General features: G+C 59.2%; 10 protein-coding genes across 10 annotated transcripts; 5 read left to right on the top strand and 5 right to left on the bottom strand.

Annotated features, from left to right (window-relative positions):
- Positions 1-31: 31 nt before the first annotated feature.
- BDZ90DRAFT_18797 (hypothetical protein) lies at positions 32-883 on the top strand. Its single transcript, XM_025503841.1, has one exon. The coding sequence runs from the start codon at positions 216-218 to the stop codon at positions 747-749; it is 534 nt and encodes a 177-aa protein (XP_025365219.1). The 5' UTR covers positions 32-215; the 3' UTR covers positions 750-883.
- A 580-nt stretch (positions 884-1,463) lies between these two features.
- On the bottom strand, positions 1,464-5,650 carry BDZ90DRAFT_257681 (hypothetical protein; the record flags this gene model as incomplete). The annotated part of the gene is made up of 2 exons (XM_025507979.1): positions 1,464-5,267; positions 5,345-5,650. The coding sequence occupies 2 exons, from the start codon at positions 5,648-5,650 to the stop codon at positions 1,464-1,466; spliced, it is 4,110 nt and encodes a 1,369-aa protein (XP_025365218.1).
- A 16-nt stretch (positions 5,651-5,666) lies between these two features.
- On the top strand, positions 5,667-6,827 carry BDZ90DRAFT_266530 (hypothetical protein; the record flags this gene model as incomplete). Its single annotated transcript, XM_025508692.1, has 1 exon — positions 5,667-6,827. The coding sequence occupies one exon, from the start codon at positions 5,667-5,669 to the stop codon at positions 6,624-6,626; it is 960 nt and encodes a 319-aa protein (XP_025365217.1). The 3' UTR covers positions 6,627-6,827.
- A 1,196-nt stretch (positions 6,828-8,023) lies between these two features.
- On the top strand, positions 8,024-9,536 carry BDZ90DRAFT_18733 (hypothetical protein). The gene has a single exon (XM_025503835.1). It carries the CDS (start codon positions 8,118-8,120, stop codon positions 9,321-9,323), a length of 1,206 nt encoding a protein of 401 aa, XP_025365216.1. The 5' UTR covers positions 8,024-8,117; the 3' UTR covers positions 9,324-9,536.
- BDZ90DRAFT_229616 (putative CCT4-component of chaperonin-containing T-complex) lies at positions 9,015-11,372 on the bottom strand. Its single transcript, XM_025505140.1, has 3 exons — positions 11,147-11,372; positions 10,731-11,081; positions 9,015-10,656 (listed from the first exon to the last, which is right to left on the bottom strand). The coding sequence occupies exons 1-3, from the start codon at positions 11,330-11,332 to the stop codon at positions 9,439-9,441; spliced, it is 1,755 nt and encodes a 584-aa protein (XP_025365215.1). The 5' UTR covers positions 11,333-11,372; the 3' UTR covers positions 9,015-9,438.
- A 210-nt stretch (positions 11,373-11,582) lies between these two features.
- BDZ90DRAFT_235930 (UFD1-domain-containing protein) lies at positions 11,583-13,723 on the top strand. Its single transcript, XM_025507278.1, has 5 exons — positions 11,583-11,597; positions 11,671-11,863; positions 11,936-11,968; positions 12,038-12,159; positions 12,235-13,723. The coding sequence occupies exons 1-5, from the start codon at positions 11,589-11,591 to the stop codon at positions 13,285-13,287; spliced, it is 1,410 nt and encodes a 469-aa protein (XP_025365214.1). The 5' UTR covers positions 11,583-11,588; the 3' UTR covers positions 13,288-13,723.
- Positions 13,724-13,832: 109 nt separating this feature from the next.
- Positions 13,833-13,982, bottom strand: BDZ90DRAFT_213252 (GATA-domain-containing protein; the record flags this gene model as incomplete). The annotated part of the gene is made up of 1 exon (XM_025504163.1): positions 13,833-13,982. A coding segment is annotated over one exon (150 nt), but the record flags the coding sequence as incomplete, so codon positions are not given.
- Positions 13,983-18,866: 4,884 nt separating this feature from the next.
- BDZ90DRAFT_229614 (hypothetical protein) lies at positions 18,867-20,856 on the top strand. The gene has a single exon (XM_025505139.1). The coding sequence runs from the start codon at positions 18,950-18,952 to the stop codon at positions 20,384-20,386; it is 1,437 nt and encodes a 478-aa protein (XP_025365212.1). The 5' UTR covers positions 18,867-18,949; the 3' UTR covers positions 20,387-20,856.
- Positions 20,473-22,940, bottom strand: BDZ90DRAFT_18603 (S-adenosyl-L-methionine-dependent methyltransferase). The gene is made up of 3 exons (XM_025503821.1): positions 22,209-22,940; positions 21,977-22,129; positions 20,473-21,852 (listed from the first exon to the last, which is right to left on the bottom strand). Exons 1-3 carry the CDS (start codon positions 22,835-22,837, stop codon positions 20,559-20,561), a joined length of 2,076 nt encoding a protein of 691 aa, XP_025365211.1. The 5' UTR covers positions 22,838-22,940; the 3' UTR covers positions 20,473-20,558.
- Positions 22,941-23,852, bottom strand: BDZ90DRAFT_18589 (YjgF-like protein). The gene is made up of 4 exons (XM_025503819.1): positions 23,750-23,852; positions 23,432-23,622; positions 23,224-23,345; positions 22,941-23,146 (listed from the first exon to the last, which is right to left on the bottom strand). The coding sequence occupies exons 2-4, from the start codon at positions 23,598-23,600 to the stop codon at positions 23,045-23,047; spliced, it is 393 nt and encodes a 130-aa protein (XP_025365210.1). The 5' UTR covers positions 23,601-23,622; positions 23,750-23,852; the 3' UTR covers positions 22,941-23,044.
- Positions 23,853-24,024: the final 172 nt, after the last annotated feature.

Genomic DNA, 24,024 nt, shown 5'->3' with positions numbered 1-24,024 from the left:
GGAGGAGGCTGGAGAAAAGAGGACAGGGGCTGATATGAATGGAAGTGGACGGAGGGAAGGAAGAGAAAGGGGGGCCTTGGTGTTGAGGAGGTTTGAATGAAATAGCGGAGCGATCCTCCTCCTCCTCCTCGGTGATCAGAGGCCAAGAATCGATGCAGGCAGGTATTCAGCGCGGCCAATGAAGTGAGCAAAGAGCAACTGTTTGCCTCGAGAGCATGCAATCGTGCAGCGCAGGAGCGACGACTCGACCCACCCAAGAAGACGAGGACGACGAGATGCTATCAACTGAGACCCGCGGGCGCCCCCTTCTCCTTGTGGCAGAATTCCCCGGTGTGGCCTCGTCGGTGCACGATGCGTTTGCGCAACTATCTGTCGGAATCCCTTGGCTCACCAATCGCAGCACACCGCATCGCCCGCATCGCAGCCCCACTATGTGTCCTCACCCGCTCCCTTACTCACTCATCATAACCGTGGCGCTTGACGCTCAGTGTGCTGAAAAAGGAAAAAGTAGCAAGATCTCGTCGGGCTCAGCGCGGTGTGTATGCGTGTGGCACGCAGCGATGCGAGACACTCGAGCGCTCGCAGGCTCGCGGGCTGGTACGAGCTTGTGCGCCGCTATGTGTTACTCGTCGTCCTCTTGTCGCCGCGTTTCCGGCGGCGTGAGGGAGAGGAGGCACCACGCCAGAGAAATAGAGTCCCGAGTGGGCAGCCCACGATTACGGATCTCACAACAACAGCCGGGCGGATGAGCCAGGCGAGGCGAGCCTGGTTGAGCTGAGCTTTTCATCGTTCGAAGAATGCGCCACACGCTTTGTCGAGGCTAGCCCGGCGAGATCAGCGATCAAAGAGCCCAGCACACCAAGAGAGGGTCCCAGCGGAGACGCGTACTTCGGTCCACGCCAAACCCGACTCAGGTTCTCGCACGCAAGCAACAGATGCACGCCAGATGACCCACGAAGGCTGATGCTGATTGCAGAGGGGGCCACCGAGCGAGCGAGCGAGCGAGCGAACGAGCGATGACGATGGCATGCCACACAGCACCGTTGTCAACACACACGTCGGTGTGCTCCGGGGTGGCGACGCGACGACAAACTCAGCTTGACATCCTTTGCCATCAGACCCTTGAGAGAAGAGCATCGGACCGACCCGATCTCAATCTCAATCGAGCAAGCAAATCCGACCACTCGACTCCGGCGACCAAAGCTGTCGACGTCGTCTCGACCCGCCGCGTACCATACGCGCTAGAGATCTGCGACTTATTTCCGATGTTTCCATAGGCTTGGCACAGCCGCAGACGACCGGACCGAATGCGCCTGCAACTGCGATTCGATTCATTCCCTTTTCTCCGTAACCGGCAGCGGCGCTGTAGTCGTCATCGTCATCATTTCGTGGGGTTGAACATTTTGCTATGATCCCTTGGCTGACATTGGTGTGATCGCATGGCTTGACTGACGCGCGCCCGCTCACGCTTGGCCTACAGCCACTCCCGCTCCGGCACCGCCACTCGCACCTCCAATCCCCATGTCCGAGCTGCTACGTGCCGCGCCCTGCTGAGGGAGGACAAGCACCGAAAGCGTGGCCCCCTCCTGCTCAACGACATGCTGCCGATTGACAGCCAAGGCCCGCTGCCCAGCGGCGCCCATCGTCGCTCCCGCCGAGACGCGATATCTAACCTGCAGCGGCAAGCCATACTGCGTTTCGTTGATGACCATCTGATGGCCCTGTCCCTGCTGTCCCTCTGCCATCTCTTCTTGGGGTCGATGCTGGAATGCTCGTACTCGTGGCAAGGTCCACTGCCCCTCGTACCTGGGGACGATTCGCGTCGGGATGCTGCGACTACCTCTCGGCGGGATACCGGGGATTGACAAAGTGCGATGCCCAAGTACCCAGGCGGGCGGATCTTCGTCGTCTATCACCATGCTGACATCTACGGCGTGCGAGGACGGATTCACAACCACAAAGACGAGGGTGAAGGCCTCGAGCGCGTGCGTGGCAGGTGGGGCAGCGATGAGGACGCGCGCATTGAGATGGGGTGGTGCGAGGATGGGGAGAGGGAGTCGGGTGATGTTCGGGCGTGGGTCAGATGACGAGGCGCGCTGCCATGTCAGGGCGAGCTGTCCTGTAGGGCCTCGCGGGCCGTCCTCTGACTCGTAGGCGCCCAGGCCGACCTCGATGTCCCATGTCGACCCCCAGCGATCCCCTTGGCGCCACTTGCCAGCGAGGGAGGACTGGCGAACACTCTCCAGCTCGGCGGCCACCGCTGCATCGCCGCCACCATACGGACGAGCATCCTTTCCATGCTCCTCATCCAGCTCAACCTTCACGTCGCTGATCGTGAGCTCCTCCGCCGTCAGGACGGCAAAGGCCGCATGCACACTTGCGATCGCGGTGCGGTGCTGCTCAGAAGGAGGGCCCGCGCCAGGCGAGCGCGGCATGGTGTCGAACGAAGCGCCGGGCGCGCCAGCGCCATCGCCCAAAAGCAGCTGCTGGGCATCATTGCCATTCGCCGCCGTCGCCGCCGCTCCCGGTCGCCAATTGGCGCTGTACTCTGCGCGGAAGGCTCGCTGGATGCCGATGGTCGTCTCGCGGACCAGCTCGCCTGCCAGCGCTCCGTCGACATCCTCGTCCTCGTCGTGAGCAACATCTGTCATGCAAGACTTCAAGACCATGGCCAGGCTACGAAGCCCCGTACGCTGCTTAGCTCGTAGCACAAGCGTGACATCCTTGCTCTCTTGTGGAGCTAAGACGCCCAGGGCGAGGTTTGGCAGGCTGCCGGAGAGGGTCGGCTGCAGTCCCTGTTGGCCAAGCTCGTCCCTCACATCGGGCGGTAGGTTGCTCGTGTCCAGGCTGACGGCGAGCGCGCACCTCAGGGGGCTCTGCTCTTTGTTCGTCGCTTTGACGCGGATCGAGACAGCCTCGTCCAGATAGGCTGTGACGTGATGGTCGATCTCGACGTCGACTCGGTGTACGGGCCGGGTGACAAGGCAGTGCCGCGCTTCTTGACGGTAGACGAGGTGCACCCAACGACCGGATGAGCAAAGCCAAAGAGGCGCATGCGGTAGCGTCGTTGATGGCGAGTCGATCTTGACCTCAATGTCCAGTGGGAGGGGTGACGAGGCATGGAAGTGGACGCGGGAGATGGCCAGGCTGCTTTTACTTGTTGCCTTGAGGGTGCCTTGGAAGACGCTGCTGAGTTGCTCTTCGCTGAGCCAGCTGATTTTGGCCTGGGTCCTCTCTGAAGGAGGCTTGAGCTGGATGGGCGAGCTCGATGAGGCGGCCGCGCCATTGGCCTCGACCACGGCTACGACCTTGCCGGCCAAGTCAAAGATCGTCATCGACTCAAACGCCAGAGGTGGGCTCTGCTGCGCCCTTGTGACGGTCAGTTGAAAGCTGGCGGCCCCTCCATACTGGACCGACGCCCGCTGAAAGGCGACGTCAACTCTCAACGGCCCTCTGCCCTTGCTCCATGAGACCGAGACGGTCTCGGAATCCTCCACCCCGAGTGACAGCTCCTTCCACCCCTTCTCCATCATCTCCCACTCCTCGTTAGACAATTCCTGTTCTCCACTAGCCTCCAGAGTCCACTGCGCCTGGGCACGCTTATCTCCTGCCTTCTCAGCGCAATGCACGGCCAGCAGAAGGAGCTCCTTTAACCCCACGGATGGCCCTTCGTCCCTATATCGCGGTATTACGCGGTGCAACATCCGCAGCGCTTGCTTCCAATGACCGTCCGTAGCCCAAGCCCTAGCCATCTTGGCTGCCACGACGTCGGCCAACCTCTCCTGTTTCGCTTCGCGGTACAGATCGTGCGCTCGCCCGAGCACTTCGACAATCTGGGCGCAATGATCCACCTGCTTCTCGTGCACCAAAGCCGTAGCGCCACTCTCAGAGACCTCGCCCTTCGTCTCGGCAGCGACCATCTTCACGTAGCGATCTTGTCGCTCTAGAGCACAGAGCCCAGCGTTATAAAAGAAGGCTGCGGGTCCCTGCAGCAGAGCCGCTGGAGTTGTAGCAGAGGACAGAGCTGCATTATTTGGGGAGAGCAGCCCACCAGGAGCAGCTCGAAGGGAGGGGTATCGCTGCGGCTGTTCTGTGATCTCCGGGTGGAGTAAGAACCCTGGCAGTGGTGGGTTGTGCATGGGTATCGAGATTGGCGGAAGGGGGGAGCCAGGGTAGGACTTCATTGCCTGCTCTAAGAGAGCCCCGATGAGGCGATATTGCTTCCCCAGCCAGGACCAATACTCAAATGTCGCGTCACCTATTCCCCAGCCAGAGCTGAGTTCTGAGAATCTCGCCAAGTGCCGGCGGAATTGGTGCAGAGCAGAGGCGCTGTCTTCCCCGTAAAGGTATAGTTTGGAGATACGCAGCGAGAGGGTGTCGCTGAGCACTTTTGCCTCTGCCCATCGCTTGGTTCTCGGCGGAAGGAGGACCGTGCTGCTCAGCATACCGCGGGGGCCGGCGAGGAGATCGTACGCTTCGAGGTAATGCGCTAAGGCGTCATCGTAGTCGGCGTGAAGCTCTGCGAACATAGCTAGCTTGTACTCTGCGCGCAGATGCCACCCTTCTCTGCTCAAAGGCGTGAGCTCGGGTGCCTTGCTGTTTGGCCGGCTAGCGGCGACGGACTGCAGGATGGGCTGGACGATCGAGGGCGGTGGTGGGTATCTTGCCCGCTTTCTCCTGATGCGGCGGGCATGCTCGCGGTAGTAGTCCAGACCATGGTCGTACAGTGCTCCTTGTAGCGAGGTGACGAAATCGGCGAGCTCCTGCCGTTGTACGGGTGTGAGAACGAAGAGGGAAGCCTTAGAGTCGAGGCCCGACGAACGGCGTATGTAGCTCAATCGAGCCTCGAGCTGCGGGTTGTCAAGCATGTTGCGAGCTGTCAGAAGGACGACGGTGAGCTTGATGCCGCGCTCGTTGAGTGGTCTTTTGCGCTCTGAGATGAGCCTGATGAGCTCCTCGTCTCGAGCCTTGAGCTCTTGTCCGCTCAGTTGGCGTGGAGCAGGGGAGGGCGCATCATTGTCCTCTGACGTCTGTTCCACCGCAGCGTCTCCCGAGAGACAGTAGAAGGCAACGAATACCGAAGGTACTATGTCACGATGCTTGCGAGCCCAGATAGGAGCGATGAGACCATCCGGAAAGAGTGGGCTGGCTGGGTGAAGTGGGGACAGAGGGGAACGAGGATGAAGAATCGGCGGGTTGGCTGATGGTTCAGGCGCTGCTACTGATCGCAAGCTGGGTCGAGTCTTGCGAGGAGGTAGTCTGACGTTCTGCGCAAGTCAGTGTCGAAGAGTGAGCACGTCAGCGCTCACTCAATTACAGCAGCCGCAGCTCGTTGCCAACTCACATGGTCTACTAGCACGGAATGGAAGACGGCCGATCTCCCTCTTGCCGGATCCCAGATGGTATGCTTGCCTCTTGACGAAAAGACTGTCTCGAGTTCCGCACACAGCTCTGGGTAGACCTCGGTCGGATGGCCATTGAGCTGCAGTTGAGAAGTCGAAGCAGCTGCTCCATCGCCGTTGGCCGCCGGTGCCGGTGCCGCCGCTGAGGAAGATGATGACGAAGGGCCTGCCTGCTGCGGCTTTGTCAGTCCAGCTACGAAGAGTGAAGCGTAGGCATGATGAGTGAGCTCCGGTGGGTAGCTGTTCATCGCTCAGGAATGAACAATGGAGAGAGGAAGTGATGGCCCAATCGATGCTCTCCAAGTTGGACTGGGTTCACTCCACCGCGGAGCAGTCGACTCGGAAGGCGGAGTCGAGACGTGCAATCGACTCGAGGAGCGCGCCGAGGCTTGTCTCTGCTTCTTGTCCATCTTCCCTCTGCTGTCCTCTTCCATGGTCGAGGCAGCCGCCGCCGTGCCTCCTTCACCTTCAGCAGCCCCTTTACCTGGGGTGCTCATCCTCACCACCACTCCGCCCCTTCACATACCCAGCCTCCTCCTCTCGTCTCACATCCGTCACCCGCTCAAGCAGCAATACCCTCAGCTCGTCGCCAGCCAATGGTCTGCCTACCTGGCCAAGCGCAGCTTGCAGCCAAGTCCTCAACGGGCTGACTCCGTCGTATGGCTCAAGGATCTGCCCTGCTTCCCTCCTCAAGGATCCTACGACGATGAAGACACGGAGACCGATGTCTCGGAGGACAGCCATGGGGACGACGAGGGCAGCTCTGATCAAGGCAGCGACGACGCAGAGGACGACGAGGGCAACATCTGGAGAGGGTCCAGTACAAAGCCGAATCGAATTGGCGGGTCACCAGCAGCGAGAGCCAACGAAGATAATAATATCGGCACCGCTCTTGCCAACCTCACAGTAGGCCAAGTGACCTATCTCGCTCCCATTCCACCTGGCGGCAATCCTCTTCTCTCCCTCTCCTTCCTTCACCACCTGCATACTGTCATCGCCCAGTACTTTCCCAACGCAGCCGCCAGTACCTCGGTGATCTCCACCTCCCAATCCCTTCCATCCATTCCAGCTTCAACCCTCACGGCAAACTTCGACGTCCTCTACCAGATTCTCCAGGAGATGCTCGACGATGGGAGACCCTTGACCACAGAGTACAATAGCATCAAGGGGATCGTGAGAGGGAAGCAGTGGTGGGAAGAGATCACGAGCAAGATGGCTAGGTGAGTTTGCGAGACAAATCTTTGACAAAGTGATGAGCAACATTCCATATTCGCTGTGTTCTTTCCGATTTGGGGATGCGCTTCGCCGTCTGGCCAGCACATCGCCGCTTCATGAGCGACCTTCGACAAAAAAGATTCAGCCTGATTCCAAGCTGTCGGACCCTTTCATTGACGCGCAGAGCTCGTAGCTGACACTTTGTCCTCGCGCCGCCCTCAGCTTCACCAACTCTCAACCTGCTCCACCGCCGCAGATCTCCCCGCTTCCCTGGCGCAATACCCAAGTGCGACACACCCGCAACGAGATCTATGTGGATATAGTCGAACAGCTGACATGCACCATGGATCGCAAGGGAAAGCTCGTCGGCGCTCTGCCACCAGCGCTCAATGTCTCGATTGGGTGCAAAGTCAAGCTGTCTGGCACGCCTGATCTCACTCTTGCCCTTCATCCAAGTCCTGTAGGCGAGGGATCAAGAGTACTTGCGCCTGCATTCCATCCTTGTGTGAGGCACAGACGTTGGGTCAGAGAGGGAGTTCTCAGCTTCGTGCCACCGGAAGGAGACTTCCAGCTGGCAAGCATGGCCATGGACCACGTCAGGGAAGGCAGCTTCGCCTCCAAGGGCGGCAGCAGCTCAAGCACCGGCGCAGACCTACTGCCCTTCACAGTCAAAGCCTCTCGTTCCGTGGTGAAGGACACCAAAGGACGGGAATGCACATTCGAGATCCGTCTTACGAGCAAGACTGCCCGCATGTCAGGCGCAGGCCCCTCAAGCAGCGAAGCCCTGGAAGTGACCTTCGCTGTCGGCGCTGGGCAGATCTCCTCCCTCTCCTCCTCGAGCGGCATTGCGGACGAGGCAGACATGGCAGACGGACTAGGCTCGATCAGCGTTGACGCACGAGCGGCTGTATCGAGTAGCGCAAACAGCATGTCCTCTCGAGGCGGCGGCTCGGTGTCAGCTTCTGGTGGGGAAGAGGCCGGCTCGTGGACGTACGATGCGCGGCAGGGCTTGGTGAAGTGGACGGTTCCGCGTCTGGGCACGTCGACGGGCGGCCCAGGGGAGGTAACCTTGAAGGGCAAGGTGACCGCAGCTAGCAGCTCGGTGCTCACATCGTCCTTCTCTTCGTCCGTGTTGACGACATTCTCCTTGCCGGCGGGGAGCTCCTCCCTTTCTGGTCTGCGAGTGGCAAGCCTGCAGGTGGGGGGCGTAGACTACAAGCCTTTCAAGGGGGTGAGAGGCGCGACGCGTGGACGGGTAGAGTGGAGATGGTAAGCTGCATCTGTCTACATTTCTCCATGATCATTGTATACCATTTTGCATCATGACTCGTTGTTCTCTTGCGTGAGAGTGAGAGGTAGTCGGATCTTCCCCTCCACGCGGACCGGCGGCTGCTTCCGAGGTCCGACCTCGCAGCTTTCTGTTGCGTTGCTCGGAGGCGACCTCCATCCTTCGTCTCTCTACGATATCCAGCATTCAGGACACCCGCCAACAGCGTATCTATGGCTCAAACGGGCGGTCATCCAATGACTTCGCCGATGGCGACCGGAGTGTGGCCCAACTCGAGCTCAGCGTCAGCTTCGCCAGCCACTTCGACTCGACCGCTAGGCTCGCGCAACCCGTTTCGGGACGAAGCCTCTGTCGAAGGGGAACGGAGTACGACAGGATTGATGCAGCATGCCACTGGTCAAAGTCAAAGTCCTGCTACATCGTCTCAACAAGCTTCAGCGCCGTCGCAGAATCCTCTTGAGCAGCAGACTGGAGTCGACAGCGCCGCAGCGCAGCAATCACGTACAGACGACCTCGCAACAGCAATGGCCGCTGCCCGGCTGGACGACAGCGCACCAGCTGAGCCATCTAGCTCATCATCTACATCGACGCTGACAGACTCATCCTTCTTGCCTCTTGCACAATTGAGGCAGTCACACGAGTCAGCGATGAGGGGGCACGATACCTTCCAACCTCCCTCCGGCCCCCCACGTTCTCTGCCTACTCGTTCTCACTCCCAATACTCGAGCCCTTCACACCCTCCGCCTCCTCAACACCACAGTCGCACCTACCAGCCCCCCTTTCATCCCCCTTCGCAATCGCACATACCTCACAGGCCGCGTTCCCCACCTCGCGTCAACCGTGCGCAGGACGCTGGCGAAGCCAACGATGATGCCCTTGGAGAAGCCCCGCCCGCTTATGAAGACGTGCTGAGGGCGCCGGAGGGAATGGCTTTGCCGCCACAGACTAGATTGCAGCAGGAGGAGAGAGAGCAGCAATTTCAACAGCAGCAGGCCGCTGCGGGGCCATCGACGAGGCCGGAGGGGATGCACCACAGCCCACCGATGCACCCGCCGACGCCTACAGGAGGGTCAGGATCCTACGGCGGCGGAGCAGGGCCGCCACACTTTGGCCCTCCGCCTCACCAGCCCTACCAGCACCAGCAGCACCAACAGCACCAGCAAGGATGGGGAGGCTCCTACCAACCTCATCATTCATCCTACAACGCCTACCAGTCCTCCTATCAACCCTACCATCAGCCTCCCTTCAGCCCTCACGGCCACGTCCAGCCGGCCCGACCCCTCGTCGTACAACCAGGAGACCCGCGTATCGGCGGCTACTTGTGTTGGAAGTGCAACGGCTCGGGTGCAAAGACAAGTTGGTTCTGGGGAGACGAGGGTCCTTGTAGTGCTTGTAGGGGAATGGGAAGGATACTGTAGCGAGCGGCACACGGATACGTCGAGCGAGAGGACAGCGTTGATTACTGGCAGTCAAATGTGATACCCATAGCTGCCACATGCTCCTCAATCTATTATCATTTTACTTCTCTCTCTCTCACCTCGACAGCAGCAAGTCGTCAATCTTGAGGATCAACGACACGCACTCACTAGCCAGTGAGATCGCAGACGTGTTCACCAAGAGCGGCTGCAACACGTTCTCCTCGAGAATGTTGGTAATCTGCCCCTTTCTAACATTGATTCCCGCCGTCCTCTCGCCCAACGCATGCCTGTTCCTCAACTCCGTCACGATGGCAATGGGGTTCAACCCGGCATTCTCCGCCAGAGTGGTAGGGATGACTTCGAGTGCCTCTGCGTACGCTTGGAAACAGTAGGCTTCCATTCCCTTGAGGGTTTGAGCGTGCGCTGCTAGGAGGCGAGAGACGTGCACCTCTGGAGCACCTCCGCCGGCAATGAGGGCGCGCTTCTTGACGAGGCATCGCACCACGCAGAGAGCGTCGTGGAGGGAGCGCTCGCTCTCCTCAAGGACGAGGGAGTTGGCTCCGGTGCAAAGAATGGAGACCGTACGTCCCATGTTCTTGATACCGGTAATCTTGCACACTCTCGCCCCGTTCTGTTGCACCTCGTCGACCAGATCTGCGCTAGCCAGCTTGTCGTCGGTGAAGGCCTCAATGTCCGCCACAGGCTTTGCTCCGAGCGTACGCGTGATGAACTCGACTTCCTCTCGCTCAATGTCCTTGACCACAAGAATCTTCAGTTTGGCAAGGAAGTGCAGCGCCAAATCATTTACCGCGTCGCGCAGGATGGACTTCTGCAGGAGCAGAACATTGCATCCCGTCTTCTTGATCTTCTTGCACATGTTGAGCAGGTACTGTCGCTCCTCCTTGAGAATCTTGTCCATCTGCCTGTAGTCGTTTACCACGATCTGGTTGTCCATGTCCGGCTTGGGGCTACTCAGTTGGAACTGACAAACTGCAATCTTGGCTTTCTCCATTCGCGTCGGCCCGCCAGAGCCAGAAACGACGTTCTGCTCGAGGACGAGACCGCCGTCGATGAGCTCTGTGTCGTCGATTGTTCCGCCAACCTTCTTGACGATGCGGATATCACGCAGGTCGACCGAGGCAGAGGCCGACTTGTCCTGGGAGGAGAGGGCGGCCTTGCTCGTAGGAGCGGCGCTGCTTGCTCCGGGAGCGGAAGAGGAGGAAGCATCGGTTGACGACTTGGAAGGGAGAGTAGCAGAAGCTGAGGGGTCGATGAGACGCGTGACTGCCTGGACTGCTATCGGGGCGAGGACGGACGAGTATTGCGAGACGATCTATGGGTGCGAGGCAGAGGGCAGCGATTAGCAAGTAGCCAAGTCAAACGCTCTCGAGCCTCTTGCCCGCTCACCTTGGAATTCAGCGACGTGCTCGCAGCGCGCAGCAGGCTCTCCTTGTCATTGAGGTCGACAGGCGTGGCAATCTCTTCAAGGAATTGGACAGCTTTCGCGGCGGCTCGCGTGAAGGACTCGGCGATAATAGTCGGGTGAATGCCCTTGTTGAGCATCTTCTCTGCGGCTCCGAGGAGTGACCCAGCGACTACTACGACGGACGTGGTACCATCTCCTGCCTCCACGTCCTGGGCTTGAGAGAGTTCGACGAGCATACGAGCCGCAGGGTGCATGACGGCCATGTGCTTGAGGATTGTGGCGCCGTCGTTTGTGATGACTACGTCGCCTGTGGGTGTCTGGATCATTTTGTCCTGTAGGCGAGCAGAAAGAGTATGAGCGACCAATTGAGCGAGCGGTGATGCCATGCTTGACTCACCATTCCCTTGGGACCCAGCGATGTTCGAATGGCATCAGCGACGGCCTTTGCAGCGCCCAGATTCGAGCGGCGCACTTCATCCGGCTTGTCCTGGGTCTTGAAGCTACCTTGCTGGCGCGGCTGACCACCACCTCCTCCAGCAGAGGGGGCCAATGATGTAGGCACAGGTCCAGCAGTAGCGGACATGGCTCTGGTATGAGGTTGGTGTGATGGAAGGTGTTGGTTGACGACGGACAAGAAGCTCCTCCTCCTTGTCCCTCTTCGTGTCCTGTCCGTCTGAGGGCGCTCTTTGGCCTTCGTTCCGCTCCGACAAGGTCAATCACCTGGTCTGACTGCCTCCACGCTCACGCTCGACGGAACAAGACTCAGGGTCATGCAATCGATTGCGACGCCGCGTCGCCTCAGCATCTGAACCATCACTTTCACTGCCACTCTACTCAGCATGTCGATGGTGACTAGCCCTGATTCAGAGAGAGGGCCCCATCACATTATGCTGATCTTTGAACACACTCCCACGCATACAGTTCGGAGATGTCGGTGGCTTTGGCGGCGGCGGCGGCTTCGGTGGTTTCGGTCGTCGATTTGGAGGCTATATGGATGACCCCTTTGATCGTCGAGTAGGAGCTCCAGCTCATGCATATGAGGAGTACTATCGAGCATACAGCATGGCCATGTTGCCAGGCAAAGAAAGACTCAACGTCAGCTATGGAGGCAAGAGTGAGTCCTTCCAGTCTCCCTGCCGATTGAGCTGGATCCAGTGGGAGCTGACCTCTCGCCACCTACTCGTAGTCATCATGCCTACTTCGGCCCTCGCTCGTCTCAGTGAGTGTCGCATCACCGCAGATGAAGTTGAGATAGCAGATTGTTGACACTTGTTCACCTCACTCGCAGCCCAAATGGACATCGCCTCGCCCTACCTTTTCCAAATCAGTCCACACGGCAGCGACAAGAAGACCCACGCAGGAGTCCTCGAGTTCATTGCAGATGAAGGCAATGTCCACCTTCCAGCATGGGTGAGTGGCGGCGACGCCTCAAACGCTCAAGTGTACCCACTGACGCTCTTGCTCCCGGCACTCACGAACGTCCAGATGATGCGCCAACTCGGCCTCAACGAAGGCGATCCTGTCCGTCTTAACGGCACCACTCTCCCCAAGGGCAAATTCGTCAAGATCCAAGCCCAGACTGTCGACTTCCTCGAAATCAGCGACCCCAAAGCCGTCCTCGAGCAAGCATTCCGCAACTTCTCCTGCCTCACTCTGGGAGACATCGTTGAGATCTCGTACAACTGCCTCACATTCGAGATCTTGATCATGGAGACTGTCCCCGAAGCCGAGGGCATCTTAATCATCGATACTGACTTGGAGGTCGATTTCGCCCCACCCAAGGGGTATGTGGAGCCTGCACCGAAGCCACGCCCACCCCCGCCCACTATGGCTTCGAAGCTCAACATTGATACCAACAAGGTCGAGGTACACTCTTCGCGTGGCTCAACGCCTTCCGTTGGCGGGCCCTCTCGCGCAGATTCCAGCGCAGGCGATGCCTCTACTGCCGGTCCATCTGGCTCCTCCTCAAACCTCCCATCGGCACCCTTCCGCGGCTCTGGTCAGTCTCTCTCAGGCAAAAAGTCCAAGGGCAAGAAGGAGCGACCCATCGAAGCCGTTGACCAATTCAGCATGATCCGTCGCACGCGCGACGGGCCCAATATCGTGACCAATGACACGCAAGTAGGCGAGAAGAAGGTGCCCGCACGCTTGGACTTGCCTTTTGGGCAGCTGTTCTTTGGGTATAAGTACATACCGTTGGGAGGAGAGAAGGATGAGAAGAAGGAGGGCGAGCAGAAGCTTGGGCAGACGAGGATCACCTTCGAGGGGCAGGGGCAGACCTTGAGTGGCAGGGCGCCTAGGAGACCGCCTCCGCCGAAGGAGGATGACAAGGAGCAGCAGCAGCAGCAAGCGGGCGCAGCTGAAGGTGGAGCTCCGGCCTCGTCCGAGCCTTTCTCTGGGCAAGGGCAGACGCTCGCTGCTTCCAGTCGCGGCGCTAGGTCGAGCAGGAAGAGAGAGAGAAGAGGAGCTGGTGGAGGAGGTGGTGGGACGACGGGTGGTGGGAGAGAGAGCGCAATTGTTGTTGATGACTCGGACTGAATGTGGACCGGAGGCGAGGATAGCGTGGGGGTTCAGGCGATGTCGCGCATCGCCACTTCCCCCTTGAACCGTCTCATCACGCACTTCGACATCTCAGCTCTTCATGCTCATGGTCCTCTTCCAGCTTTCGTCAATCTAGACATCCTTCCCTGATCCAGACCACCGTCAATGATGTGCTCGTCTCGAGATCGATATCAACATTACTCGAGCCACACTGGAAGCGAGACAGAGATTAGACCGATGACCGAGGCAATTTGGAATGAAAGGTGTACAAGTGGGAAGCGTTCTACTGGCCTATCTCGTAGTCGATGGTGGTGAAACAATGATGATGATGGTGGAGGTGGCTCAAAGGCTTTAATCTATGAAATGGTATCGCATCGTCCGCTGCCCGCTCCTTGAGCTCTCTCATTCGCTAGCTCGCCTCACTTCTCCTCTTTCCTCCTCTTTGCATCAGCTTGTGCAGCCGATGAAGTCGCTTGAGCCGCACCACCCTTGCTTGCCGCGCCGCCTCCTGCGGCCCCGCTAGCTCCATCCTTATCCTTGCCCCTGTTGCGCCTCCTGATGACCTCGTTCTTCATCGACGGAGGCCTCAATGTTCCGTGCAGCTTCAAGAAGAGCCCACAAGCATTGCACAACGGCTTGCCCTCGGGGTCACGACGCCAGAGGGGAGTCTTGGTTGTCGTGCAGTTGGAGCAGACGGTGGGCGGGTCCGCGTTCGCCATTGATTGAGCGTCAGACCTCGAGCTTTTCTTGGGTGCGGCGCTCGAGGCCGGGGTGGAAGAGGTGGTGGGGGCGGACTTTTTCGATGTGGCGCTGCTGGTACCAGCGTCGGGCCGAGCATATGGGCTGGTCGAACTGAGTGACGCACCGCTCGTGCCTGCGAAGCTCGACGTACGCGACGGGCCTCGGGATCGTGCGGCACCTCCCGCTACTCCTCGAGCAGCCCCTGCACTCGCACCCAAATCCGCCGAGGGATGCCTTGACGAGGCCGCACCCACGTTGGAGGCCGAGAGGGGCGAACTTTGGTAGGAAGACGAAGCCGTGCCTGCGCCCGCACTTCCGCTCACGTTAGGCGGGGGAGTCTCCGGATTGCCCGGCGTGCTCCCCGAGGGACTGTATGCCCAGCTAGCGGCGTCATCCGCCAGACCGGTCACAGGGTGAGCAGGAAGGCTGTGGGCCGCGCCACTCGCAAAGACCTGGTTGGGGTCGATATGTGTGACGGACGAGGAGGGTTGCCCTGGTGCCATCGAGGCTGGATTGTAGAGCATGCGCATGATCATCTCGAGGGAGCCAGGCTCGTGCTGCGATGCTGCTGTCGCTACTTGGCCCGCGCCAGTGACGGCACTACTGCTCGCGGTAGCTGCCGCAGCCAGGCCGTGGATATCCGTCGTGGACGAGTTGGCTGTGCTACCTTGCGAGAAGGGACCCGCAGCCACATTGTCAGCGGGAGAGGAGAGGGCTGACCCTTGCTGGCCGTTTAGGTTTTCAAGATAGCTCTGAAAGCCGGGCGGCAGTGAGGGTACTGATGAGCTCAGGCTGTCATAGGGGGCATGAGAGCGAGGGGGCGGGACGGCAAAGTCGAATGTCGTCGATGGGATCGCACTGGTCATCGTCGCACCGGTGGCCGCCCACGAAGGGATGTTGCCCGAAAGACCTGCGGCAATTCGCTGATCCCTAGTTGTCGGCACACTGAAGGGCGGGCGAGCGGGAGAAGGTTCATCTCGCAATGGTCGCTTCCGGTCGTTGACTTCGAGCATGGCTGTGCTGCGAGGCGCACGAGACTGGCTTCTCTCTCGCCCAACATTGTGGTCGAAGCTCGTCTTGCGGACCAATCTGGGCAAGAAGCCGTACTGCGGGTCGCTGTTCGTCGGATTGGAGCTGTAGTCTGCAATGCCCGGTACACTGCCGAGCGTCGAGAAGGGCTGGCCGTATGGATTGGCTGAGCCGATGGCAGAGAGATCCCAGCTTGACTTGCGCATGCCAGCGGGTGGTGAGGGCTCTCGGCCGCGACGAGTGTCCTCGGCGGTGAATAGCGGCTTGTCGACGGCCTGTCTAACTGCTGCCAGCATGTGAGTCTTGCGATCTTCCTCGCTCTCAGCGGGTACGCGTGACGACGATGCTTGCGAGGCGAAGGAGCTGTCCGCTAGTCCGCCCGCTGACGAGACGTCTTGCGGTAGCGAGCCCAATGAGAAGAACTCTTCGATTCTTCGCTCATCCCATCCGTCATTGAACGCCTCAAAGTTGGTCAGGTCGAAGCCCGCAGATGTCGGAGCAGACCTCGAGAGCAGGTCTGGGTCAGTGGGATCTGAGTCGTTGATGGGACTGAGGCGTAGTTCGGGAGCGCGAGAGCGAGCACGAGGTTGCCAGTCCATAGCGCTGACTGATCGAGAACGTGAACGGCTCTTGCTCTTGGCCCTCCAGTCCATGACATCGTCTGCAGATGCCTGCGTTTGCGCTCCTCCACTGCTAGGCGTCCTGTAAAAGTGGGAATGTGTGTATTAGTGCCGCCCGCATGCCATCTGCCACTGCGATTCCCTGCACTCACGCGTGGCTCTCTGGCGTCCTCGGACTCCTCCCTCTCCTCCCTCGCTCCTCCTCTTGCACAACCTCAGCGAAGCGGGCACGACCTTTGCTTCCCTTTGGCACGCCGTCGATCGAAGTGAGGCCCTGCAGCGATGACGACGCCTTCATCGCGCTGACAGGTTGGTGTGAGCTCGACGATGCGTGACCGCTTCCACTCGCCTGCCTCGACAGAGGGTTCGACGAAGCGCCACTAGAGTCCAGCCCCGTCGATGCTGCCCTTGAGCTGCTTCCTGCCGCTGCTGCAGCCGCTTCAGCTTGCGCCTTTTCTTCTTCCTTCTTCTTGCGCAATGTCATAGCCATCATCCTCCACGTGATGTTCTCCATCCTGGCACCGTTCGAAAGGTGATTCTTCTGCTTGGCATACATCCTCCATACCTGGGTAGCAAGCGGGTCCTTCTTGGCCATGACCTCTGGATCGACTTCTTCATCATCAGCGGCGGTGCCGTCTGCCCCCGAAGAACCTCGTCGACCGCGAGCGGGAAAGGTGGAGCCCGATGGGCCTTCGAGGGCGTTGGAAAAGTCGGCTGCCGATGAAGGCTCTCCCGCTGCGACGCCGGATCCGCTACTTGCTGGTGTGTAACCGCCTCCCTGCGAGGTGTGCGTGCCCGCCCTGCTGCGTCCCCCATGCGATGCGGCGCTACCAGTTCCGCTCGCTGCTGCCGCCTGCGTTGCGTTTGCTGCTGCGAGACTGAATTGATCCTCATAGCCCGCTGACCCAATACCAGGGGAGAACAGAGGCTCAGCAGGCTGACGATAGGCCAACATGTCCGGACGATGCTGCCATGCATCGTTTGCGCCCTCGATCGAAGGCTGGCTACCGCCGGGCGACTGGTGGGCCGAAGAAGGTCCCGTGCCGCCGTCGCGAAGCTGTTGTTGCAGGTGCAGGGCCTGCTGATGGCTCATGCCTGCCAAGGGAGGGGCGCCCGGCTGATGCGATATACTGGGTCGACGGCTGTGGTCGGTCGAGCCAGGGTGAGATGGCGTGTAGGGAGAGGCAGAATGCATCTGAGGCTGCCAAGCATGGGACGAGAAGTGTGAGCCGCCTACGGCAGTGTTGTTGTATGGCGATGGCTGCGGATACGAAGCGCCATGGCTTGTGGTAGGCTGCATCGCGTGATGACCAGGACCGAACTGAGAAGCGTCATACTGCTGCCAATCAGGCCCGTGATGCTGTCCAGCCTGGTTGGGGTCCATGCCGTGATTTTGGCGAGCATTGGCCATCTGCAATGCCTGCGATAGAAGGGACATCGATGGCGCTACCGAGGATCCAGGGCCAGGTGGACCGATGGGCGAATGCGGTCCACTGGAGAGGGCACTCTGCGTGTAGCCATGTCCAGTATCGCCATTGTGATACGAAGATGGCGTCTGCTGGTGATAGTCCAGATGAGGGTTGACGCCGTACGATCCAGCGTGATAGCCATTGGTGTAGTACGTCGAGTTGGCCGGAATGGGCATGGCAGACGACATCATGCTGCCATTCGGGCCTCCGCCGCCGCCGGCAACGCTTTGCGTAGGAGTACCGGTGCCGCCGCTGCTGCCGCCTGCTGAGCCCATGTGGGCGTAGGGCAGCGTCTTGTGTCGCTGATCAGCGTCGCCGAAGCCATCCATGCTGGTGGCTCGACTCTGACCGCGAGGCGACCGCGAGGGGGTAGTGGGGATGTGGACCGGTATGGACGCTAGAGCGGAGAGGTCGTTGAGCAGGTCTGGCGATGGAGAGGGAGGAGGTAACGTCGAGGCCGACGCGGAGATGAGCGTCTCGACTGGTGGTGCGAGGGGAGCCTGTGGAGGCCGCGAGGGAACTGTCGGGAGGAGTGAGACGGGGACGAAACTTGACTGCTGGGACATTGGCGCGCGCGTGAGAGGGAGGTGGTGGTAGTTGGTATTGGTGGATAGGATGGGTAGGTGTTGCGTCAGCGGGCTGTACTATGGAACGCGAGGACGGACGGACAAAATATCAAATGCTCTCAATGGCCGCATCATCATCTTATGGGCCATGGAGGTGCCTCATTGCCTTGAGCAGTGCTCGGACGCGGCGAGAAAGAGGCATCAAAGTGGGAGAGAGGAACAGCCGCCGCTGCCGCCTCCGACTGCAGTTGGTCCGGCGCAAGTCATCCACTCACATATGGATATGTACCTCCTTTGTTTGTTGACCAGTGACTAGTGACGAGGGATGATGAAGACGACGACGATGATGATCAGAAAGCTCTCGTGCCGCTGATGAGCCGACGAGCGTGGCTGTTAGTTGTGAGGATGGGGAAGCAAAGTGCAGCACGATGGAAACGGACTCATTGAGTCGCATGAGTGAGCCTCGCATCCTCGCAGGCGGGCGGACGGGCTGCCTGCGTTCGTTCCTGGCCTCTGAACGTCCGGCGAAACGCGAGGGGCCTTTTTTGGCCCCCGAGACGTCTTCTCACGCCAATACGTCGGGAGGAGAAGCCTCGTCGTTGACGAAACAGCGCAAACAGCACTTCGTGAAAACCATTGGGCGGCAATGACATGGTCCATCATCACCATTACCTTGACAAATGGCTGTTTCTGAGTGGTCACGCTGTTACGAGCGCTAAGAGACCAGCCGGACCGTCTCACAGTGTGATGCACGAGAGAGACGATGGTCCGACATCGTCGGCGGCGAGGATTGCCGGTGCGGCACTCATGCCGACGATGGTGTCATCAAACTGTCCGTCTCGCAACACGGCATTCGAAGACGACCGCTGTCCGCAGCTGATCGAGGCCTCCGTAGCAAGTCAGCCCAAGCTCACATTCACGTCGCGAGGTCCGGCTCATTGGAACTCGTCGGCCACCTGCCCGTGCTCATGGTCAAGGCCAGTCTTATCTCGCGTTTGTCCTGAAGGCTAAATTGACCCTCCGCTCCCTCGTTCGACGCTGCAGCAGGCCGTTGGTCCGCTCGGGCGGAGGGATCGGCCACGCGGGAGACCCAGGACGGCGGACAGACAGCAGCTGGGTCCATTCGCCTTTCCGACGCCTGGAGCTTTTGTAACCAACCAACCAATCAACCAACACCTCGCAGACCCTCATCGCCATACCCAGCGTCGAGCTGGCAGCCAGCTCGAGGGCTGCCATGGCCGCCGTCATCGACCTCACCATGTCGCCCTCGCCGCCCATGGCAATAGCAGCCGCGCAGCACGCCTCATCGTCCAGCACGCTCGCCAGGCGCGACCACAACGCGCAGACTCCATCATCGAGCAAGACGCCGCGCAAAGTCACAATCTTCGTCTACGCGAGCGACTCTGACTGCGAACAAGAACAAGTGCCGTCGCTTAGCCAGGGCAGCAGCAGCAGCGATGGCTTCCTTGAAGTCGGTTCCAGCGTTCGAGACGAGGAGGACGAGAGCGTTCTCGAGTTTCGCTCCCATCTGGCGCGTTTCGCAGGCAATGCAGACATCAAAGCATCGTCTTCGTCTTCAAGACGGCCAGCCCCATCACGTGCAAGAGCTAGCAAGTCTCCTACAAAGGGCCATGCGGCATCTAGCGTCCCGGTGAAACCGGGGGGCGCGTTGCATGCTAGCATCGAGGCTACGTCTGACGAGCCCCGCCCACCTGCAAAGAAGCGTGTCAAGGGCCCGTCAAAAGCAGAGGAAGACGACGCTTCAGAGCCCATAAAGGCAGCGTTTTCGTCTGCTGCCTCTCCACCCAAATCAATCAAGCGACACAGGAAATCGGCCTCCCCAGAGAAAGCCATTACCAAGCCACCAGGACCTCGGCCCCCTCCTCCACCTCCCCCACTCGATCTCACCTCGTTTCCAAACAGCAAGCTTCTCCTCCTGACTATGTGCCCCTTTTGCTCGCATTCCTTCCCTTCGCGACAAGCTCCACCGACCCGGCGGAGGCATCTCTGCCTCTGTGGCGCGTCCAAGCTTCTCTCCGTCTCCGTCGCCCTTGCCATCCTCGACGAAGAGATCCGCCGCCTTGACCGCTTGGCACAGCTGCAAGAGCAAGAAAAGCAGGCAACAGAGAGTGCTTGGGACCTGTTGGTTAGAACGAGCGGGCTGGCAGTGAGAAGGACGCAGGATGAGGAGATGTGTGATGCCCTAGGATTGCCGAAGGGGAGTGCCAGGAGGAGAGAGGTGGCGATGCGCGAAGAAGAGGTGGACTTGCAAAGGTGCGGTGATGCTGCTGGTGGTGAGGCGAGCAAGAATGCGAGGAGATGGAAGAAGTTGGACACGGAGGGCACTCGCGTTTGCTTATTGGAGAGGCATGCTGACGGCGGGAGGAGGACCGCAAGATGCAACTTGGTCGCCCTTTGTGGCGATGATGGCTATGAGGCCGACGACGGCGACGAGGTGTACGACCTCGGGTACAGCGATCCCATCGCTGCGTTCGCACACAAGCGGCAACAGCAACGACTTCTCGACGAATCGACACGGACGCCGCCCGCCACGCAGTCGATGCGGCATAGACCGTCTCGCCTTGCTGCTCGTAAAGGGCCGGGAGCAATGGCTGGCTATGGACTGGGCTTGCATCTGGCTTCGCGTTCGAAAGGGAAGAGTGTTGCGTAGCGCGTACACCGCCATTGACTCACGAACCATCCAATGCCTCCTGGCTGGCCGCTTCTTCCAGCCACGGTCATCCAGCTCTCCATCTTGTACTCATCACAGCATCCTCTTCCACTGTATTATATCATGTCCATTGCCACTGAACTATCTGTACCACTCATTCATCAACATTAGTCTACAATTTCTGAAACTTAGCCTGCATCCATCGCCTGTACATTTGCTTCTTCTCCTTGCGATTGACGAGCATACGCCTGTCCTCTGCGAGCTGGAGAGTGCGGAAGAGGTGCGGCTGAGAGGCTTGGTCTCCCGCCGCGGACTCCATTGTTGTCGTCGATGCAGCTTTGTCCTTCTCCTCTTGGGCTTGCAATCGACCCTGTGGCGGGTCCGACGCCCTGAAGATCTCGAGCAACTCCTCCGGCGTAAAGAAGTACACCCTCGTCCCATCTCCCCTCACATAGAAGTTCTCATCCAACATCCTCCCCTTCCGGAACCTCAACTGGGGGAGATCGTGCCTCCCATAGTCCCTGAAGAGGAGCAGCCCTCCAGGCTTAAGGAGGGAGTGGACATTTTGCAGCGCTTGGCTCCATTCGCGGGGGTGGAGGGCGGAGAGGACGAAGATGAGGACAACTACATCCAGGGTGCCCGGGGTAATGCCTGAGTCGGAAGGGACGCCCGAGGGAGACGAGAGGTCCCAGACGAAGGCGTGGCAGTGACCTTTAGGTCGGGTGACGGGGGTGATGGTGGAGGTGTCGGCTTCTTTGTCATCGTTGGCCACTGCTGGCGGTGAAGCGGCGGCCAGCGCTTCTTCTCCTTGTCCATCGCCCGCCACGGCGTCCTCCTCTGGGTTCATCGTCTTGTACATCGCATTCGCCTTGACAACCTGAACCGCTTCCCTACTATAATCGCACGCGTACACCTCGAGCTCCTCATTCTCGTTTCTCCCCAACAATGGGAAGATGGTATTGCCTGCTCCGCACCCAATCTCAAACACCCTCTTCTTCCCTGCCCTACTTCGAGTCAAGTCGACCAACTCCGGGAATTCGAGATGTAGCCATGCTCGATCTTTGAAGAACTTGTGCTCGTTAAAGGAGTAGAATCGATCCCAATGGGAAGCGGCGTCTGCGTGGTATTTTGTGGCTGCTTCGTCTTCATCGATGCGTGTTTCGCGCTGGGCGGCTAGGAGGGTGTCGATTGTCTGTTGGTATTCGGGAGGAGGGGAGACATGGTCCCAGGCGTTGTGGGTGAGGTAGTTGTCGCCGCTCCGCAGGAGACGTGAGCCGAAGGGACCTTCTTGAGGTGCGAGATCGTCTTCGTCGTCATTGTTGAGGTTGCGTCGCGCTTGCTGGGCGGCGAGGAGGAGCGCTTCTGCTTCGGCGGCTGTCTTGGGGCGTAGCTGGTAAGGACCAGAGGAAGAGTTTGCTTTTGATGCCTCTGGTGGAGATGAAGATGAAGTGGCAGCAGAGGTCGAGCTATAGGCGAGGAGATCGAATGGTCAGCCAATGCTGCACACTACCTTGGCACTGACTCGTCGCAGCAGGAAAGGACGAAGGGGGGCCAAGGGTGCTCACAAGGCTGTTTCTCCAGTCTGCTCACTCTGCTTGTTGGTCGGACATCTCTGCTGCTACTTTTGCCGCCTCCTTCTCCTCTACCTGGGCAACTGCCTCTGCTACGATGCCTTTCAGTGGTTCGTTCATGGGTAGTCCCTTTGCCTTTTCTTTGGCGTTGGGCGAGAGCTTCTTCCAGGTCCTTGCAAGGGGCGAGAGGAGCAGGAGGAGTGTCAGCCAATGTAGATTAGACCCATTCGATGCGCTGCGCCCTGACTCACTTTGCAAGAATGCTCACAACCTTGTCCTTTGTATAGTCGCTGTGTTGTTGAGCGAAGCCAGCCAATTGATCCTGAAGAAAGACGAGAACGGCCGCGTCCTCGAGCAACTGCGTGCCTGGGTCCGATCCTTTGCTCCCGGCGGCCGCGGATCCAACCTTGAGGTCCGTCTTGCTTACCCACTTCCTCACAAGCTCCTGCTCATCGCTCGAGACTCCAGCTTCAGCCAGTAACTCTTTGGCCCGATCCGCTTGGATGTGGTAGAGGCTCCTTCGCCATTTCAGGTAGCCGGCCTTGCCCTCTGGGAAAGTAGAGCGAGGTGTGAGAAAGCGTTCCAAATGTTGACAGCGTGCAGCAAGGCGGACGAGCTCGAGTCCCCCTTCTGAGCTCAGGGACTTCAAATGATTTGAGGTCTGAGGATCACTGTCTAGAAGTTTCATAGCCCACGCCTCGACGCCATCTGCATAGCTGAGCTCGTCTTGGTGCGTCTCTGCATACTCGTCGGCATCACTTGATGACGAAGAGTCTTCGGCCGCACCCTGAGCATGCGTCGAGCGAGCAAGGTAGGCTGGGTCTTTGCGATGCGCTGCATCTATGAGCTCGCGGGCAACTTTGTAAGGACTCGAAGACATGATGAGTGTAAGAGAAGAGGGATGGCAAGATGGCAGTGGTGAATGAGCAGGGAAAGAGAAGAGGCAGAGGATCGGGCGGAGTCTTCTTTTCTCGATTCTCGATTGATAAGGCGCCTCACGCAAGCGAGCGAGCGGGCATACCGACGATGATCATGGAGGCAGAATATGTCTTCTTCAATTGTATCTTGGTCATTGCAACGCAAGTTTCTAAGCCTTGACGGTGGCAATGCACTCAACCTCGACGAGGACGTCCTTGGGAAGACGAGCGACCTCGACAGCGGAGCGGGCGGGCTTGTAGGGGGCCAGGTTCTTTGCAGCGTGGGAACGTAGGGACGCAACGAGTGAGCGCATGCACACGGCACTCGTCACATAATCGGAGCTCTCACCTTCTCGTAGACAGCGTTGATTTTGGCAAAGTCGTTCATGTCCTTGATAAAGACGGTCGTCTTGAGGATAGTAGACTTGTCGCCTCCAGCGGCCTGGATGACGTTGAGGAGGTTGGTCATGGCTGCAGCAGCGACGCAAAGAGGACGAGCGTCGAGTCAGCTATCGAGAGAAGACGTTCATCACCCTCATGTCTGGCCTGTCACCCACCTTGCTGAGTCTGAGCCTCAACGCCGCCCTCGACGGTCTGCATCGTCTTGGGGTCAAAGGGGATGTTGCCCGAGCAGTAGATGGTGCCGTTGTGGACCGTGGCCTGGCAGTAAGGGCCGATGGCGCTGGGAGCCTGGTCGGTCGAAATGGACTTGTAAGGGGCGGACATGCTGGCAATTGTTGTGGTGAAGCTACGGCGGGGGAGAGGACGAGGTGCAAGTGGGATGGCGAGGCGGCAAGAGGAAAGGGTGCGGAGGGCAGTAGTGGATCGAAGAGTGAGCATGAGAATAGGTTCGTGCTTTGTGTCGCCTTGCTGACCTACGTTGGAGCGGGCGTCGTTTAGTGTTGAATAGTGTGTTGATTGAGAAGGAAAGACGGCTACACAGTTCAGGCCACAAAGTGGTGGACACGCCGACCGGCAAGGGCCCGGGAAGAAGTTGATCCAGGACCGACGACGAGCTCAATTCCCTCGGCCGAATGCACGGGCCATGGACTCAGCTGCGAAAGGCGTCCAGTCCAGTCGAGGTCATGATGCTAAACGTGTCTTCTAATCGATTCATGCTTGCTTGCTCTTACATCATATGCGACCACAA

This window comes from Jaminaea rosea (assembly GCF_003144245.1).
Source record: "Jaminaea rosea strain MCA 5214 unplaced genomic scaffold BDZ90scaffold_1, whole genome shotgun sequence".
In the NCBI taxonomy this organism is placed as follows: Eukaryota; Fungi; Basidiomycota; class Exobasidiomycetes; order Microstromatales; genus Jaminaea; species Jaminaea rosea.
This window is presented reverse-complemented; position numbering and strand designations above follow the sequence as displayed.

Bases quoted from the DNA above. Each gene is read 5' to 3' on its own strand.
- BDZ90DRAFT_229616 (XM_025505140.1), bottom strand. From the start codon at position 11,332: ATGTCCGCTACTGCTGGACCTGTGCCTACATCATTGGCCCCCTCTGCT. The intron at 11,082-11,146 runs GTGAGTCAAGCA...GCTCGCCTACAG, and splicing joins CGCTGGGTCCCAAGGGAATG to GACAAAATGATCCAGACACC. The intron at 10,657-10,730 runs GTGAGCGGGCAA...TCGCACCCATAG, and splicing joins GCACGTCGCTGAATTCCAAG to ATCGTCTCGCAATACTCGTC.
- BDZ90DRAFT_235930 (XM_025507278.1), top strand. The intron at 11,969-12,037 runs GTGAGTGTCGCA...CCTCACTCGCAG, and splicing joins TTCGGCCCTCGCTCGTCTCA to CCCAAATGGACATCGCCTCG. The intron at 12,160-12,234 runs GTGAGTGGCGGC...ACGAACGTCCAG, and splicing joins ATGTCCACCTTCCAGCATGG to ATGATGCGCCAACTCGGCCT.
- BDZ90DRAFT_18603 (XM_025503821.1), bottom strand. From the start codon at position 22,837: ATGTCTTCGAGTCCTTACAAAGTTGCCCGCGAGCTCATAGATGCAGCG. The intron at 22,130-22,208 runs GTGAGTCAGGGC...GCCCCTTGCAAG, and splicing joins GTTGTGAGCATTCTTGCAAA to GACCTGGAAGAAGCTCTCGC. The intron at 21,853-21,976 runs GTGAGCAGACTG...CCTCGCCTATAG, and splicing joins ATGTCCGACCAACAAGCAGA to CTCGACCTCTGCTGCCACTT.
- BDZ90DRAFT_18733 (XM_025503835.1), top strand. From the start codon at position 8,118: ATGGCTCAAACGGGCGGTCATCCAATGACTTCGCCGATGGCGACCGGA.
- BDZ90DRAFT_229614 (XM_025505139.1), top strand. From the start codon at position 18,950: ATGGCCGCCGTCATCGACCTCACCATGTCGCCCTCGCCGCCCATGGCA.
- BDZ90DRAFT_18589 (XM_025503819.1), bottom strand. From the start codon at position 23,600: ATGTCCGCCCCTTACAAGTCCATTTCGACCGACCAGGCTCCCAGCGCC. The intron at 23,346-23,431 runs GTGGGTGACAGG...TCGCTGCTGCAG, and splicing joins TGAGGCTCAGACTCAGCAAG to CCATGACCAACCTCCTCAAC. The intron at 23,147-23,223 runs GTGAGAGCTCCG...CACGCTGCAAAG, and splicing joins TCAACGCTGTCTACGAGAAG to AACCTGGCCCCCTACAAGCC.
- BDZ90DRAFT_18797 (XM_025503841.1), top strand. From the start codon at position 216: ATGCAATCGTGCAGCGCAGGAGCGACGACTCGACCCACCCAAGAAGAC.